The sequence below is a fragment of the Artemia franciscana genome, chromosome 19 (genome assembly GCF_032884065.1).
Source record: "Artemia franciscana chromosome 19, ASM3288406v1, whole genome shotgun sequence".
NCBI lineage: Eukaryota > Metazoa > Arthropoda > Branchiopoda > Anostraca > Artemiidae > Artemia > Artemia franciscana.
In genome coordinates this window covers 8,374,030-8,388,210 of record NC_088881.1, presented here as the reverse complement: position 1 = coordinate 8,388,210, position 14,181 = coordinate 8,374,030, and the positions used below count along the sequence as shown (strand labels likewise).

The following is a 14,181-nucleotide window of genomic DNA, read 5'->3' as shown; positions in this document are numbered from 1 at the left end:
CGCCCTGGCTCAAAAGTAACCTAAACTGTAAAACACAGAACTTTGATAACAATTGATACAAGTTAAAATCCAAATAAAATCAAAACACGTTTCATTAAGTTTAGTCTTACCCGTCAAAGGTAACGACCCTCAGAAAAGTTGCCTTATTTTCTGAAAAAGCAGAAACACCCCTTGAAAGTAGTAGAATCATATTAAAAATCACACCATCAGTTTCAGCGTATCTGAGAACCCTGGTGTGGAGGTTCCAAGCTTAAATCTACAAAAATCTATAGTTTTGTATTTTTTTGCCAGAAGAAAGATCATGGATGCAAGTTTGTTTTTTCCCCAGGATGATCATGTTTACCCAGTGGCTCTACAATATTAAGAGAGGGCTCATTCAAAAGGAAATTAAAAGTTATAATGCCCTTCTTAATTGACCAAAGAGATTGAAGGACAACTAGGCCCACTCCATCTCCCCTTTTTTCCAAAATCGCCGGATTAAAATTTCGAGACGTCTATTTCATTTATCATAGAGAAAACCCCCAATAACTATACCTTTGGATATAACATGACACCCCTCCCTCAAAGCTCAACGGGAAAAGTTTTCGAGTTATAGTATGTAGTTATAGCATAGTATTTGTTATTTAGAAGCCTGCATACATTTTAGGGTGGAAAGACGAATTTTCTGCAGGGGTGTTTTCCAAGAGGGAAATTTCCACGGGGAGGGAAGTGTCCAGGGGCTGAACGTGTCAGAGGAAATCATACATTTGGTGAATTTGCCATAATTCCTATACAAAATTATTTTTATATTTCTTGCTCTCTTTTCCGTATCAATTTTACGCGTGGAGCCTTTCACTGGGATTAAATTGTCTTGATGATATATCAGTGGGGAGGGTATTTATCTATGGAGATGAGCTAGATTTCCTGTGATTATTTTGAAACGATCAGACATTAGATAATAATGCCTTCCTCTTTACGCTAAAATTGGAATTTTTTCCCAATTCCTTCAGAACGACTCCTGAAACACGAGGGTCGTTTAACTGGAACAATAAGAAGCTTTTTTTTCAAAAGTACCAAAAATTTTAGCGTGAAAAGCGAAGTGTTGAGGAGAAGGCAGCCTTCTTCATATACCTAGTGTTTCTGTTTACTTTAATTTTTAAAGTTGCTCCTTACTTTCAGTTGAAAAAACTTGTTTATTTTATTTAATTGTATACAAGAGCTTGAAACCTTTACAGTATAATTATCTGACATACTAAATCTGATGGTGTGATTTTCATTAAGATGACTATATGTTATGCAGGTGTTCCCCCTTATTATCAAAAATTGGGTTAATTTTTGAGGCTCCCCCCCCGCAATTTTTTGCAAGAAAACTTGTGCAAGAAAACTTGCCCTTGGTGATTTTAAGCAGTCCGTCCTATTATAAAAACCGTCTAAACCAGGTGTTAACACGTCAAAGAAATAAATTTATCATTCAAATAAAATTTAATATAATGAAGAAAACTTACAATCGGAGATTTTATGTTTTGTTGCCTATAAAACCTTTCCAGACCAGGTGTGCACAAATTAGCCACGCCATACAATTTCTCCTGGTTTACCGCCTGGGGAGCAGTAATCAGTAGGCGACGACAAGGCTCGTCATCTGAAAAAGTGAAATGCTCTATTGAACGGCAAAGGATGAAAGAAAGAAGTTAAAGACACTAACAATAACGGCAATAATGAGCATAAATTTTGTCTGAAGCAAAAGTGATTCACTCACCTTTGAAAAATGAAACAAGTAATAAAGGAATCACCGGGCTGGTGTTCTGCAGGTTGGTGGTACAAATTATAGCGATGGTGAAATTTTTCGTAACATGTTTTACTACATAGTAACGGGTAATCATTATGCTCATATGCCTCAGATACCGACCATTCAGCCAGGGATTTCAGGCTGTTATATTTAAGTCACTAACAAAATAATCCTGAGTTTTTTTTTGCCAAATATTGCAATTTTTCCATACTTGGGGGGGGGTAGTTTTTCAAGAGTATATAATAATCTTGAACTATATATATTAGTTTAATTTGAAAAAAAACATTTTTTCTCTCAGTCATTTTTAAATTCTGGAAAAAGGGAAAGGGTTACACATAGACAGAATATTTTCAGACTTACAGTAAAAACTATTCATCTTATTTTTATTCATTTCCAGTGTCTCTTTAATTTTAAATTTTGAAAATACCGAAAATGAAAATAGATAATAAAAATTAAATATCTAAAAGAGATTTTTACCTCGTAGCCATATCATTATTGATTTAAATATTTTTCTAATTTATTTTTGAATTTGTATAATTACCATTCCCTTTAAATCTCGAGATGAGGTAAAATAAGGTAACCGCTTCTATACATCAGTTTCAGAAAAGCTTAAATGAAAAAAATTTAATCACAATTAATTAAGCTGGGTTATTGACATTGACAGAGAAATATTGTCATTTCTTAACTCTAATCGAAAGGCGTCTATTTTTAAGTTTAATCTAAAGGGAGATATCATTTTTGATTAGAACAGATTTAGAACAGCTAAGAGCTTTTAACTAAGAACACTAATGACAAAAAGAGAAATTACAACACTTACCAAAGAATAAAATGATAAATACATATTTTAAATCAAGTCAGAATTCCGTAATTCACCTAAAAGTGCTGACGTGCCAAGTCTCCTTCTTTACACCCTCCCAGGAATTTCCCATAAATCTCTTAAATTGTTCAATTTTCAAGATTTCTTATTGGCCATTCAAATCCAGAAAAAAATGAGGTATTTTTTGAGAAAAAAGAAGCTGGAGTTAGCTTGGGAAATCAGTTTTCCGATGCAAAAACATACCATCATTAGAGAACAGTTGTGATCACAGTAGGGTATTGGTATTGAAATATGAATAAAAATCAGTACTTCTTAATTTTTTAAGCTTTTTGAGGGGGGGTGGGGAAGGAATAGCCTATTTTGATGCATAAAATTGCAGAAAGTTGATTCTTTGAGGGGGCTATTTATAGCAAATAATGTTTAACAAGAAACAAAGGGCTCACCAAGCTGCAGAAGTGAAAAATCATTATTGACTTTTGTAAGAAAAGGCTCTTCTTTTCCCTCTTCTAATAAATCTTGAGGGGACGAAAACTGCGAACCAAATCCTGGAAATGCTCCATTTAACGGAACTGTACCAGTTGGGAATCTTCCCAAAGGGAACGAAACCGAGACACCATCTGGAAACATCGCAGAACTTGCTCTATTTGTGCCAAGTGATTCTAAACTTCCTGTTTGAGAGCCCATGCTTGCTGAACCACCCTGCCCTGCAGCGTCCCCTGCACCATTTGAAGTTTCTAACATTGAAGGATCCATTTATTGATGGTGTTGCCCCAACAGACAAATTCAAACTGATTTAACTTTAAAGCTATAGGTACAACTTTAATTGTTTGTTTAATAGAATTGGTAATTGGTTTCTTTGGTAATTAGGTCACTGAATTTTATCTCCTTGTTTAATAACAGGATGTCCCTTTATGACCATTAATTAAGCACAATGTTGGTCTTTTACTTAGGTTTATAAGATCCATTTTAACTTACTGAAGGGTGATCAGATCTTAATGAAATTTCATGTTCGGAAGGATATCGTCTCTTAGAGCCTTTATTTTAAATCGCGACGGGATCCCTTGACATTGGGGGGGGGGGGACCTAAAATCTTTGATAACGCTTAGAGTGGAGGGATCTAGATGAAACTTGGTGGGAAAAATAAGCACAAGTCTTAGATAAGTGATTGACATAGCCGGTACAGATCCGCTCACTTGGTGGAGTTTGGGGGGAAGGAGGCTTATCTCTGAGAAATTAGAAAAATGAGTTATTTTTAACTTACGAAGGAGTGATCGGATCTTAATGAAATTTGATGTTGGGAAGGATATCGTGTCTCAGAGCTCTTATTGTAAATCCTGACCGGATTCGGTGACATCTGGAGGAGTTTGGGGGGAGCCTAAAATCTTGAAAAACGCTTAGAGTGGAAGGACCAGGATGAAACTTGGTTGGAAAAATAATCACAAGTCCTAGATAAGGGATTGACATAACCAGAACGGATCCGCTCTCTTTGGGGGAGTTGTGGGGATTGGCTATTACTGAAAAATTTGAAATACGAGGTATTTTTAGCTTACGAAGAAATGATGTGATCTTAATGAAATTTGATGTTTGGAAGGATATCGTGTCTCAGAGCACTTATTTGAAATCCAGACCGGATCCTGTGACGTTTGGGGGGGGACCTAAAGTCTTGGAAAACGCTTAGAATGGAGGGATGGGGATGAAACTTGGTGGGAAAAATAAGCACAAGTCCCAGATACGTGATTCACAGCCGGAACGGATCCGCTCTCTTTGGGGGAGTTGGGGGGAGGGTTAATTCTTCAAGGCAGAAGACATAACAAAAATTCAAAAATCTAAAATAATTAATCCATTGATCTAAAATAATTGATAAAGCCAAACCTGAGGTAGGTAATGCCTGTGGCGCCATTGGGAAAGGTACAGTTGGTTGAAACACTGGTTTAGCGGGCATAGAAGCCGTCGCAGCTTGAGCAGCAGGCAAAAAGGTACTGGATCCAGAAGTTCCATATGCTGCCTGTTGCATGGCTTGAATGGACGGTGCTTGCTGAGAATCAATAGGCGGTGGAGCTTGCTGAGAAGTAATTAGCGGTGGAGCTTGCTGAGAAACAATTGACGGAGTCGATGGACGCTGATTTCCATATAAAGAGGGTTGAGCAGGAGCAACTTGCTGAGAAGGGAATGACGTAATAGGTGTCGCATTAGTAGTACGTTGTTGTCCATAAGTAGGAGGCTGTGGGGCGATATTATGTTGAGGAGCGAATTGTGCAGTAGGCGCTATCTGCTGTCCATAAACAGAAGGCTTCGATGCCATAGGTTTGACATGTGTGGCTCCAACTCGTTTGGCAGTAGTTTTGACTGGCTGCCGCCGTCCAGTGGCATATTCAGGTCTACTTTTCAATTCCGGTACATCATTCTTCAAAGAAAAGAAAAGAACTTACAATAAGAAGGAAATACATTTTTTTTTTTTTATAGAAATCTATTGTTTGTATTAGATCTACGCATTTATTTTAAATTTATAAAAGATCGAAGCTTGCAATAACGGATAGCGTTGCAGTGAACAAGAATAATAATTAACAAAAATAATAGAAAGAAGGAAATGAAATGGACGTCTTCATTATTTATGAAATGAACTAAAAAGTGAAAAAATAGTCTATGTGTAATGTAATGCTTCCATCTAAAACTCAAAAGAGGGTATTCAATAAATAGCGTATGAGTCGTAGTTTGTGTTCTAAAGTAGGGTAATAATAATAATAATAAAGCTTATCTAATTTCCTTCAGCAGCTCCATGACAATATCATCTAGAAATAGAGAGCGGGAGAGAGACAGGAAAAGTGAGAGAAGAGAAAGAGGGGTAGACACCTAGGAAAATATTGTTCTCTCCGATTTGTTTTCTCTTGCAAGAAGCTTATCATGGTTTTGATCGTGCTGGTGATGAGGCATGGATTTCATTAAAAAGGATATAAAGCGGCGTTCAATTTCGTGTCTGGCTAGAATCCCATGTCGAGACACGTGCCTGGCCAGAAATCAATGTCTATTTTCATCATCCATGTTTACATTTTTAAATTGAAATTTAATTTTAATTTTTTTTCTTTTTTTATTAATCTTTTGTTCATTTCGAGCAAATATGCAACACCAAATATAATAATGAAGCACGCTAAGGCAATTGTTTGGCTGGTCTCATCCATTATCTTAGTGACAGTAAAAACAGGATGCTAGCTACCACTGTAACCCGAATACTGGAAGCCTAGGAAAGAGTGGAAATAAGAACCCTCTGTGGATTTGGAAAGGTGCATTTGATAATGAGAAGAGAAAGGTGCATTTGATAATGAGAAGAGCATTTGATAATGAGAAGAGGTTGATCAATTTATTTTAGAAGGGTGAGAGATACAAATTCTGTAAAAATGGAGATTCCAGAAAAGCGACAAATTAGAAAGGTGTAGCTAGTTTACTGTAAGAGATGGTAAGGTGTAAACAGAAACGTTAACAGTTTTGTAGTTAGAGAAGATTTTGTAATTTCTTAGCGAAGAAACTTTAGGCTAGTGAATATGGCTTGGTTCTGGGAACGTACTATTTAAATCAGCTTATCTAAAAGCCGTTATAGATGAGTAAAAAAGTTCATGGTCTTATCAGGTAAGTAAGATTTTTAAGATTGTTCAGTGGAGGAAATATGGAATAATGGATTAAGTATGGATTATGAAGTAGCAAATATGGTAGGCAGTATTTTATGTCACCAAGAAGTAAAGGTTTGGCAGCATGAAAGAAGCCTCTCTGATTCCCTGTGACTCTACGTTCATAGATTAAATAAAAAAAAACATGTTTGTTTTAACTGAAAGTAAGAAGTGACATTAGAACTTAAAACGAACTGAAATAATTCCTTGTGTCCCCTTTACAGGTTACGACATTAAGTTTTAATGTCGCTCCTTACTGTCAATTTAAAGACTTGATTTATAGCGTAAAGAGGGGGGTGGTGAGGAGGAGACAGCCCCTTTCATATACGGAATGATTTCTGTTCGTTTTAACTTTTATTGTCGCTCCTTACTTTCAGTTAAAAAAAATTTGATTTTTTATTTAATTGAATAGTAACATCAATCTTTTGAAGAGTCTTGGAAAGAAGAGAACCTAGTTTTCAGAAAAAAAAAATGCTTAGATTATATCTCAGGAAAACCTGTTTCAAATAGTTCGTGGTAATGAACTGTAGTAAGGAGTGACCCAGCTCAATAGTAACCGAAACTCTAAAAAAAAGAATCTTAATGCCAATAGATACATAAAGAAAATTCAAATTTTGATTTTAAATATATGAGTTTCATCAAGTTAGTCTTACTCATCACAAGAGCCTGATAAAATTTACATTGTTTTCAATAAAAGGGGTTACACGCTATAAAAGTCATACAATATTAATAAAAATTAAACCATTAGATTCAGCGTATTAGAAAATCCTACTGCAGAGATTTCAAACTTGTATCTAAATTTAAAAAAAAAAAAGTTTTTAACTGCAAGTAAGGAGCGACATTAAAACTTAAGACAAACAAAAATTATTCCGTATATGCAAGGGGTTGTCCCCTCCTCAACACGTCGTTCTTTACTCTAAAGTTTTTTACGCTCACTCTTTATGGTAAATTTTGACTCTTTCTCACAACTCTACTTTTTAAAACAATATAAAATTGAAATTTTAACGAAAATAACACCATCACATTCAGTGTATAAGAGAGCCCCACTGTATAAGTTTCAAGCTCCTATCCACAAAAATGTGCAACTTTGTATTTTTTGCCAGAAGACTGATCACATGTGCATGTTAATTATTTGTTGTTGTTTTTTTCTTTTTCCCAGGGGTAATAGTATCGACCCAGTGTTCCTAGAGTGTCGCAAGAGGGCTCATTTTAACGAAAATTAAATGTTTTTGTGTCCTTTTTAAGTGACTAAAAAAATTGGAGGGCAGATAGGCCCCCTCCCCCACTCATTTTTTGCCCAAAGTCAACGGATCAAAATTTTGAGATAATAATTGTGTTTAGCATAGTCGAAGAACATAATAGCTATGTCTTTGTGACGACTTACTCCCCCAGAGTCCCTGGGGAAGGGGCTGCAAGTTACACATTTGACCAGTGTTTACACACAGTAATGGTTATTGGGCAGTGTACAGACGTTTTCAAGTGGATTTGTTTGGTTGGGGGGAGAGGTTAAGGAGAGGAAGCTACGTGGAAGGATATTTCCTTGGAGTAATTTGTCATAGGGTGAAAGGAATTCCATGAAGGGGGCGCAGGATTTTATAGCATTATTTAAGAAAAACAATAAAAATATAAATATGAAAAAGTTTATTCAACTGAAAGTAAGGAGCAGCATTAAAACTAAAAAGAAACAGAAATTGTTACGCACAGGAAGGGTTCATCTCCTCCTAAATACCTCGCTCTTTACGCTAAAGTACTTTTAATAATTTTAACAATTTGTTCTACGACCTTTGTTATTCTGGGGTCATTCTTAAAGAATTGGGACAAAATTTAAGCTTTAGTATAAAGAGCAAGGTATTAACAAGGGGACAAACTCCATCATATACGTAAAAAAATATACGAATATAGAAGTTCGTTACTCAAGTTAATTTTTAAGGTAGCCTACGTATATTTTTTCTAATGCGTTTGTAAAAAATTGAAAGTTCGAGTTGCCTTTTTAAGTAACCAAAAACTGGAGGGCGACTAGGCCTCCTCCCCCACCCCTTTTTTCTCAATATCCTCCGATCCAAAATAAGAGAAAGCCATTTAGCCAAAGAAAAACACAAATAAAATTTGCAAGTTTTGTTTTCAAACAGTTCGTGGTAACGAACTCTGGTAAGGAGTGACCCGGCTCAATAGTAATCGAAACTCTAAAAAATGGAACTTTGATACCAATAGTTACATCAAAAGAATTGTATTTTATGCTAATTTGAAATATTTAAGTTTCATCTAGTTTAGTCTTACACATCAAAAGTTACGAGCCTGAGAAAATTTGCCTTATTGTAGAAAAAAGGGAGAAACATCCCCTGAAAGTCATAGAATCTTAACGAAAATATAAGAAAGCCAGTTAGCAAAAATAAACTTAATTCATGTACGGTGACCCAAAATCAAAACATTTATTAATTCAAAAATGTTAAAAAATTAAACAAAAAATTTCGTCAATTCTATGACTTTTAAGTAGTGTTTTCCCCTATTTTCCAAAATAAGGCAAATTTTCTCAGGCTCGTATCTTTTGATGGGTAAAACCAAATTTGATGAAACTTGTATATTTAAAATGAACATAAAAACCTAATTCTTTTGATGCATCGATTAGTATCAAAATTCTGTTTTTTAGACTTTCGTTTACTATTGAGCCGGGCCGCTACTTGCTACTGTTCGTTACCACGAACTGTTTGAAACATGTAGAATTTTGTATTTTTTGCCAGAAGAAAGATCATGGATGCATGTTTATGTGGGTTTTTTTTTCCTACGGGTGATCGTATCGACCCAGAGGTCCTAGAATGTCGTGAGAAGGGCTCATTCTAACAATAAATAAAAGTTCTAGTGCCCGTTTTAAACGGCCAAAAATGGAGGGTAAGTAGGCCCCCTCCCACGCTTATTTTTCCCTAAGTCACCAGATCAAAATTTTACGATAGGCATTTTATTCAGTATAGTCAAAAAATCTAATAACTATGTCTTCAAGGACGACTTAATCCCCAGAGTCCCCAGGGGAAGGACTTAAAGTTGTGAACTTTGCCAATTGTTTACATATATTGTTGGTAATTTCAAAGTATACACATATTTTGTTTTTTTTTCCTATGGGGGAAGGGTCAGAGGGAGGGGGTCACGTAGGAGGATCTTTCAATGGAGGTACTTTTCATAGAAGAAGGAACTTTGCCCATTGTTTACTTAAAGTATATGTTATTGGGAAGTATACAGATGTTTTCAGGGGGATTTTTTTTATGGTGCGAGGGGTGGGGGAGGGGCTATAGGGAGAAATCTTTCGATGTAGGAATTTATCATGGGGGATTTCTAGTTGGAATTTTCTTGCTTTATTTAAAAAAAAATGAGAAATGAAATGAAAAATTTAAGTTTTTTCAACTGAAAGTAAGGAGCAATATTAAAACTTATAACGAACAGAGCTATTTATTCTAATTAAATGGCTTTTGTGAGTGAGAAATCAAATTAAAAATATAAGTTTTTTCAACTGAAAGTAAGGAGAAATATTAAAACTTATAACAAACAGAGCTATTTATTCTAATTAAATGGCTTTTGTGAGTCCGGGGTCATTCTTAAGGAATTGGAAAAAAAAATTCAAAGTCTAGTGTAGAGAGTGAAGTATTGATGTAGGGGCAAAGCCACTCATATAAGTAATAAAAATATACGAATAAAGAAGTTCGTTACGTAAGTGAATTTGTAAGTTACGTGCATTTATTACCAATAAAAACGTTCGTAGATAAAATTCAAAGTTCTAGTGGCCTTTATAAGTAACCAAATAAATTTGGGGGCAATTAGACCGCCTCCTCTACCCCCTTTCTTTCTCAAAATCTTCCAATCACAACTTTTAGAAAGCCATTTAGCCAAAAAAGCAAAAATTAACAAGCAACTTTCGTTTTAATTATTCATGTACGATAAGCCAAAATCAAAACCAGTATTAATTCAAAAACGTCCAGAAATTAAATACAAAAACAAGTTCTTTTAGCTGAAAGCAAAGAGCTATATTAAAACTTAAAACGAATAGAATTTATTCCGTATATGAAATGAACTGTCCACTCCTCAACGCCCTGCTCTTTGCGGTAAAGTTTGACTTTTTGTCTTGATTCTGCTTTTGAAAACAATAAAAAACTTTAGCGTAAAGAGTAGGGCGTTGAGGAGGGAACAAAGCCATTCATTTATAGAATAATTTCTACTATCATAATTATAATAATAATTATAACACCATTATAATACCAACATAATCTATGCAATTACCTGGTTTGAGAGTTTAGTATCTTTACTCTTCCCTGGATCTAGCAGCTTCTGCTTTTTGGGGCACTTCCTGGATTGCCTGCAGTTATTTTCTTTTCTTCCATTATTTTCGTTCTTTTCTCTGCAAAGTGGGCAAATCCACGTCTCACTAATATCAGCTAAAACATTTACAGATATTAACCATTTGAGCCCTATTTAAAACTGGTTTTGGAAGAGGTCTAAAGTTTTTGAATGGAAGAGTGAAGGGTTAGTCAATGATTGAACACCATTTTAGCATGTATTAGACTATCAAATATGATATCAAACAGTACTTGGTAACAAACTGTAAATAAGGAACGTCTTGGGTTAATCGTAGCCAGAACTGTAAAAAATAAAATTACTCTGATTTTAAACCTATAAGTTACATTAAGTTTAGCGTTACCCATCAGAGACAATCAGCCCGAAAAAATGTGCCTGAATTTTGAAAAAAGGGAAACGCCACGTAAAATTCATAGAATCTTGTTTAAAATTACACAATTAGGTTCAGCGTATCCGAGATGCCTACTGTAGAGCTTTCAAGCTCCAATTTTCAAATATGTGGAATTTTGTATTTTTGCCAGAAGAAAGGTCATGGATATGTGTTTATTTTTTTTTTCATGGGTGAATGTATGGACTCTGTTGTCCAGGAATATCAGAAGAGGGCTTATTCTAACATAAATGAAAAATCATAGTGCCCTTTCTAAGTGACCAAAAGATTGTATAGTAATAGAGCCCCTTATGCCCCTTTTTCTCAAAATCGTGTTATCGAAATTTTGTCATAGCTATTCTGTTCAGAATAGTTGAAAGGCCGAATAACTATTCCTTTAGTAGTAGTAGTAGTAGTAGTAGTAGAACAATTTTATAAGAAATAAACATTTCTTAATGAATAGCACAACATAAGCGAGGCTTGCGAGGCTGTGCTAAATTCAACAAAAATAAAGAGACAATATGGAGATATTGTCAGATATCCTGACCCCCAAGTCCCGGGGAAAAGTCTTTAAGTTACAAAACTCGCTCAATTTTTACGTATAGTATTTGTTATTGGGAAGTACGGATATATTTTTTTGATAGAGGGGAGGGGGCAATTTCGTGTTGGTGTGATTTTCAATGGGAGAAATTTTTCACGAGGAGGGAGGTTTTCAGGGGAAATTTTACAAAGGGGGCATTTGCCAGAATTCTTATACGACGCTCTTCTTATGTCTTGCTTTCTCCTTTCCAACTCACTTTTATGCATGGATATGTTGAGGATTATTGTCCAGGATAAATCTCAACAGGATTAAATTGTCTAGAGAATAAATCCGTCTAGGGAATAGATAAATAAATTAAGAAAAGAATACATAGAACCAGAACCTCCACTCCTTTCCCTCAAGTATATCCCATACTCATTGACAATTCGGAGGTGGGCCCCCTCTTGCTCTCTCTTGAATACAAATATTGGAGCTACGGCCCTGATGGAGGTAAAAATTTATACACAATCTCCAGGATTTTTCTGGGAAGACCTTTCTTCGATTTCCCTTTCCTGATTCCTACCTCGGCTTCATTGTCACAAAGACTATGGAGGATGTAAACTACGTCAACAATTGAAAGTTCTATTCCATTTTTTTATGAGTTGAAAGGGTATTGGAAACCAACCCCCTGCAGTTGTATTTTTTTTTTTTGGGGGGGGGGTACTTTTTGATAGAGGTGGTACAAATCTGCTCCATACTTACCGAGAATCCTTGTAACTCCGACGCACTTGCCATGATACCACTTGTCACAACTGTCGCAACAAACCATGAATCGATTGTTATGTGGCGTCTGGCAAATACACCACAGCTTATTTGGATCGTCTTGACTTTCCCAATGCGCCTCACTTTCACCATGTTCACTTTCATCATTTCCTTCAAGATTCTTATTTTTTTCTTCCCTCTTCTTTATTTTGCCTTTTAGACGATCTTTTTGATCGGATTTCATAGCTTCTGCTGAAAAATAAACAATAAACGGAAAAAGCCAACAACAAAGTCACATGCACGGGCCTAATTTGCTATGAAGTAGTGGGTGGGAAAACTTTAGTTGTGTTAGTCCCCCTTCCTCCCCTGTCTTCCTTCTGAAATTCAGTTTCTTCAAAAACGTTGTCATTGGGCTTCAAACAGTGGGCCCAGTCGCCCTCCAATCTATTTGCTCACTTAAAAACGGCACTAGAACTTTTAATTTCTGTTCGAATGCACCCTCTCCCTATCGTCGAAGACCATTTTTAAATGGTCCTCGAAAAAACAAAATTTGAACAAAAAAACATCTTTGAAAAAAACAAAATAAAACGTCTTGGAAAAATAAAATAAAACACACATCTTTCCTCAGGCTAAAACTTTCCTCAGGCTATATGCACATTTTTGCATATAAGAGCTCGAAACTTCTGCAGTAGGGGTATCTGGTACGCTGAATCTGATTGAGTTATTGTGTTACTTTTTGGGGGTGTTTCCCCTTATTTCAAAAATCAGGCAAATTATTTCAGGCTCGTAACTTTTTATGGGTAAAACTAAACTTTATGAATCTTATATATTTGTAATCAACATAATAAGCTGATTCTTTTAATGTATCTATTGACATTAAAATCCCACTTTTAGAGTTTCGGCTACTATTTTGCCGAGTCGCTCCTTACTTACAGTTCATTACTACAAACTGTTTGATTATGTAAAAAAAAGGAAAAAATACATTTTCTAACTTCTGACCTGGCCACTTCGTTCAGAAAGAGTTGCCGTAGAAACTTCACAAGGAGCTAATTCGATTGAAAATTGAATGTTCTGGTGTATTTTTGAGAGTCAAAAGTAATTGGAAGGCACTGCGTCACGCCCATCATATCTCTAGGCACATCTAATCAAAATTTACGATGTTCATTTTGTTCAACAAAATTCAGTAGTCCAGTAATTATGTTTTTGGGGATGATACCTTCCCCCTAAGCCTTTGCAGTAAATGCTATAAGCTGGACTAATATCATATTGTTAGCATATAAGGTTTTTATGGAAAAATATAATCATAGGAAATTTTTACAGGGCTCATTCATTTGAAAATCAAGAGATATAGTTCCCAAGAGTCAAAACTGATCGGAGGGTAGCTAACCCTCCCCATGTATTCTTTAACCCAAATGTATCTAAGAGAAATTTTGAAACAGCTATTTTATTCAAAATAGTCAAAAGATCATATAACAAGGTGCTCAGGGTTGAAAAACAACTCCTGCCGAAGGATTATAAGTTATGCTCTGGACCATATAAGGTTCTTATGGAAAGGGGGTTCGAATAAACTTTATAGAAGGCACATTTGATTGGAAATTTAAAGTTCTAGCTCCCTTTAGAGGGTCAAAACTGATGAAGGGTAGCTAGTGCCCCCACAAAGCACTATTTCCCCTAAACGTATCTAATATAAAATTCAAGAATGCTGTTAAAAATAGTTCAAGAACATATAAAATTTCTTCAGAGTTGATACCCCCCTACCCAGAGCCCAGGGGCAAAGATTATAAGTTACACCCTGAGGATATAAACTTTGGATGGGGCTAATGTGATTAGAAAATCTGGGAGTTGTAGTTCCCATTCTAATAATAAAAAATGAATGAGCCCCCTTCTCCCCCTCGTTTATCATTTCCAAAAACAAATCTAATGAAAATTTCGAGAAAAATATCTTGTTCAACA

General features: G+C 35.5%; 1 protein-coding gene across 3 annotated transcripts in view; it reads right to left on the bottom strand.

Moving 5' to 3' along the window:
- Positions 1-13,498, bottom strand: part of LOC136039256 (uncharacterized) — a 36,393-nt gene extending 22,895 nt beyond the window's left edge. The window contains exons 1-4 of one of the 3 annotated variants that reach the window (XM_065722816.1): positions 12,229-13,498; positions 10,505-10,659; positions 4,455-4,986; positions 1,485-1,618 (exon numbers count right to left, since the gene is read on the bottom strand). In XM_065722816.1, the coding sequence (XP_065578888.1) occupies positions 1,485-1,618; positions 4,455-4,986; positions 10,505-10,659; positions 12,229-12,472 (1,065 nt within the window). In that variant the 5' untranslated portion in view covers positions 12,473-13,498. The remainder of the gene's footprint in view (positions 1-1,484; positions 1,619-4,454; positions 4,987-10,504; positions 10,660-12,228) is intronic. The other 2 variants (XM_065722815.1, XM_065722817.1) reach the window with 2 other exon arrangements.
- Positions 13,499-14,181: the final 683 nt, after the last annotated feature.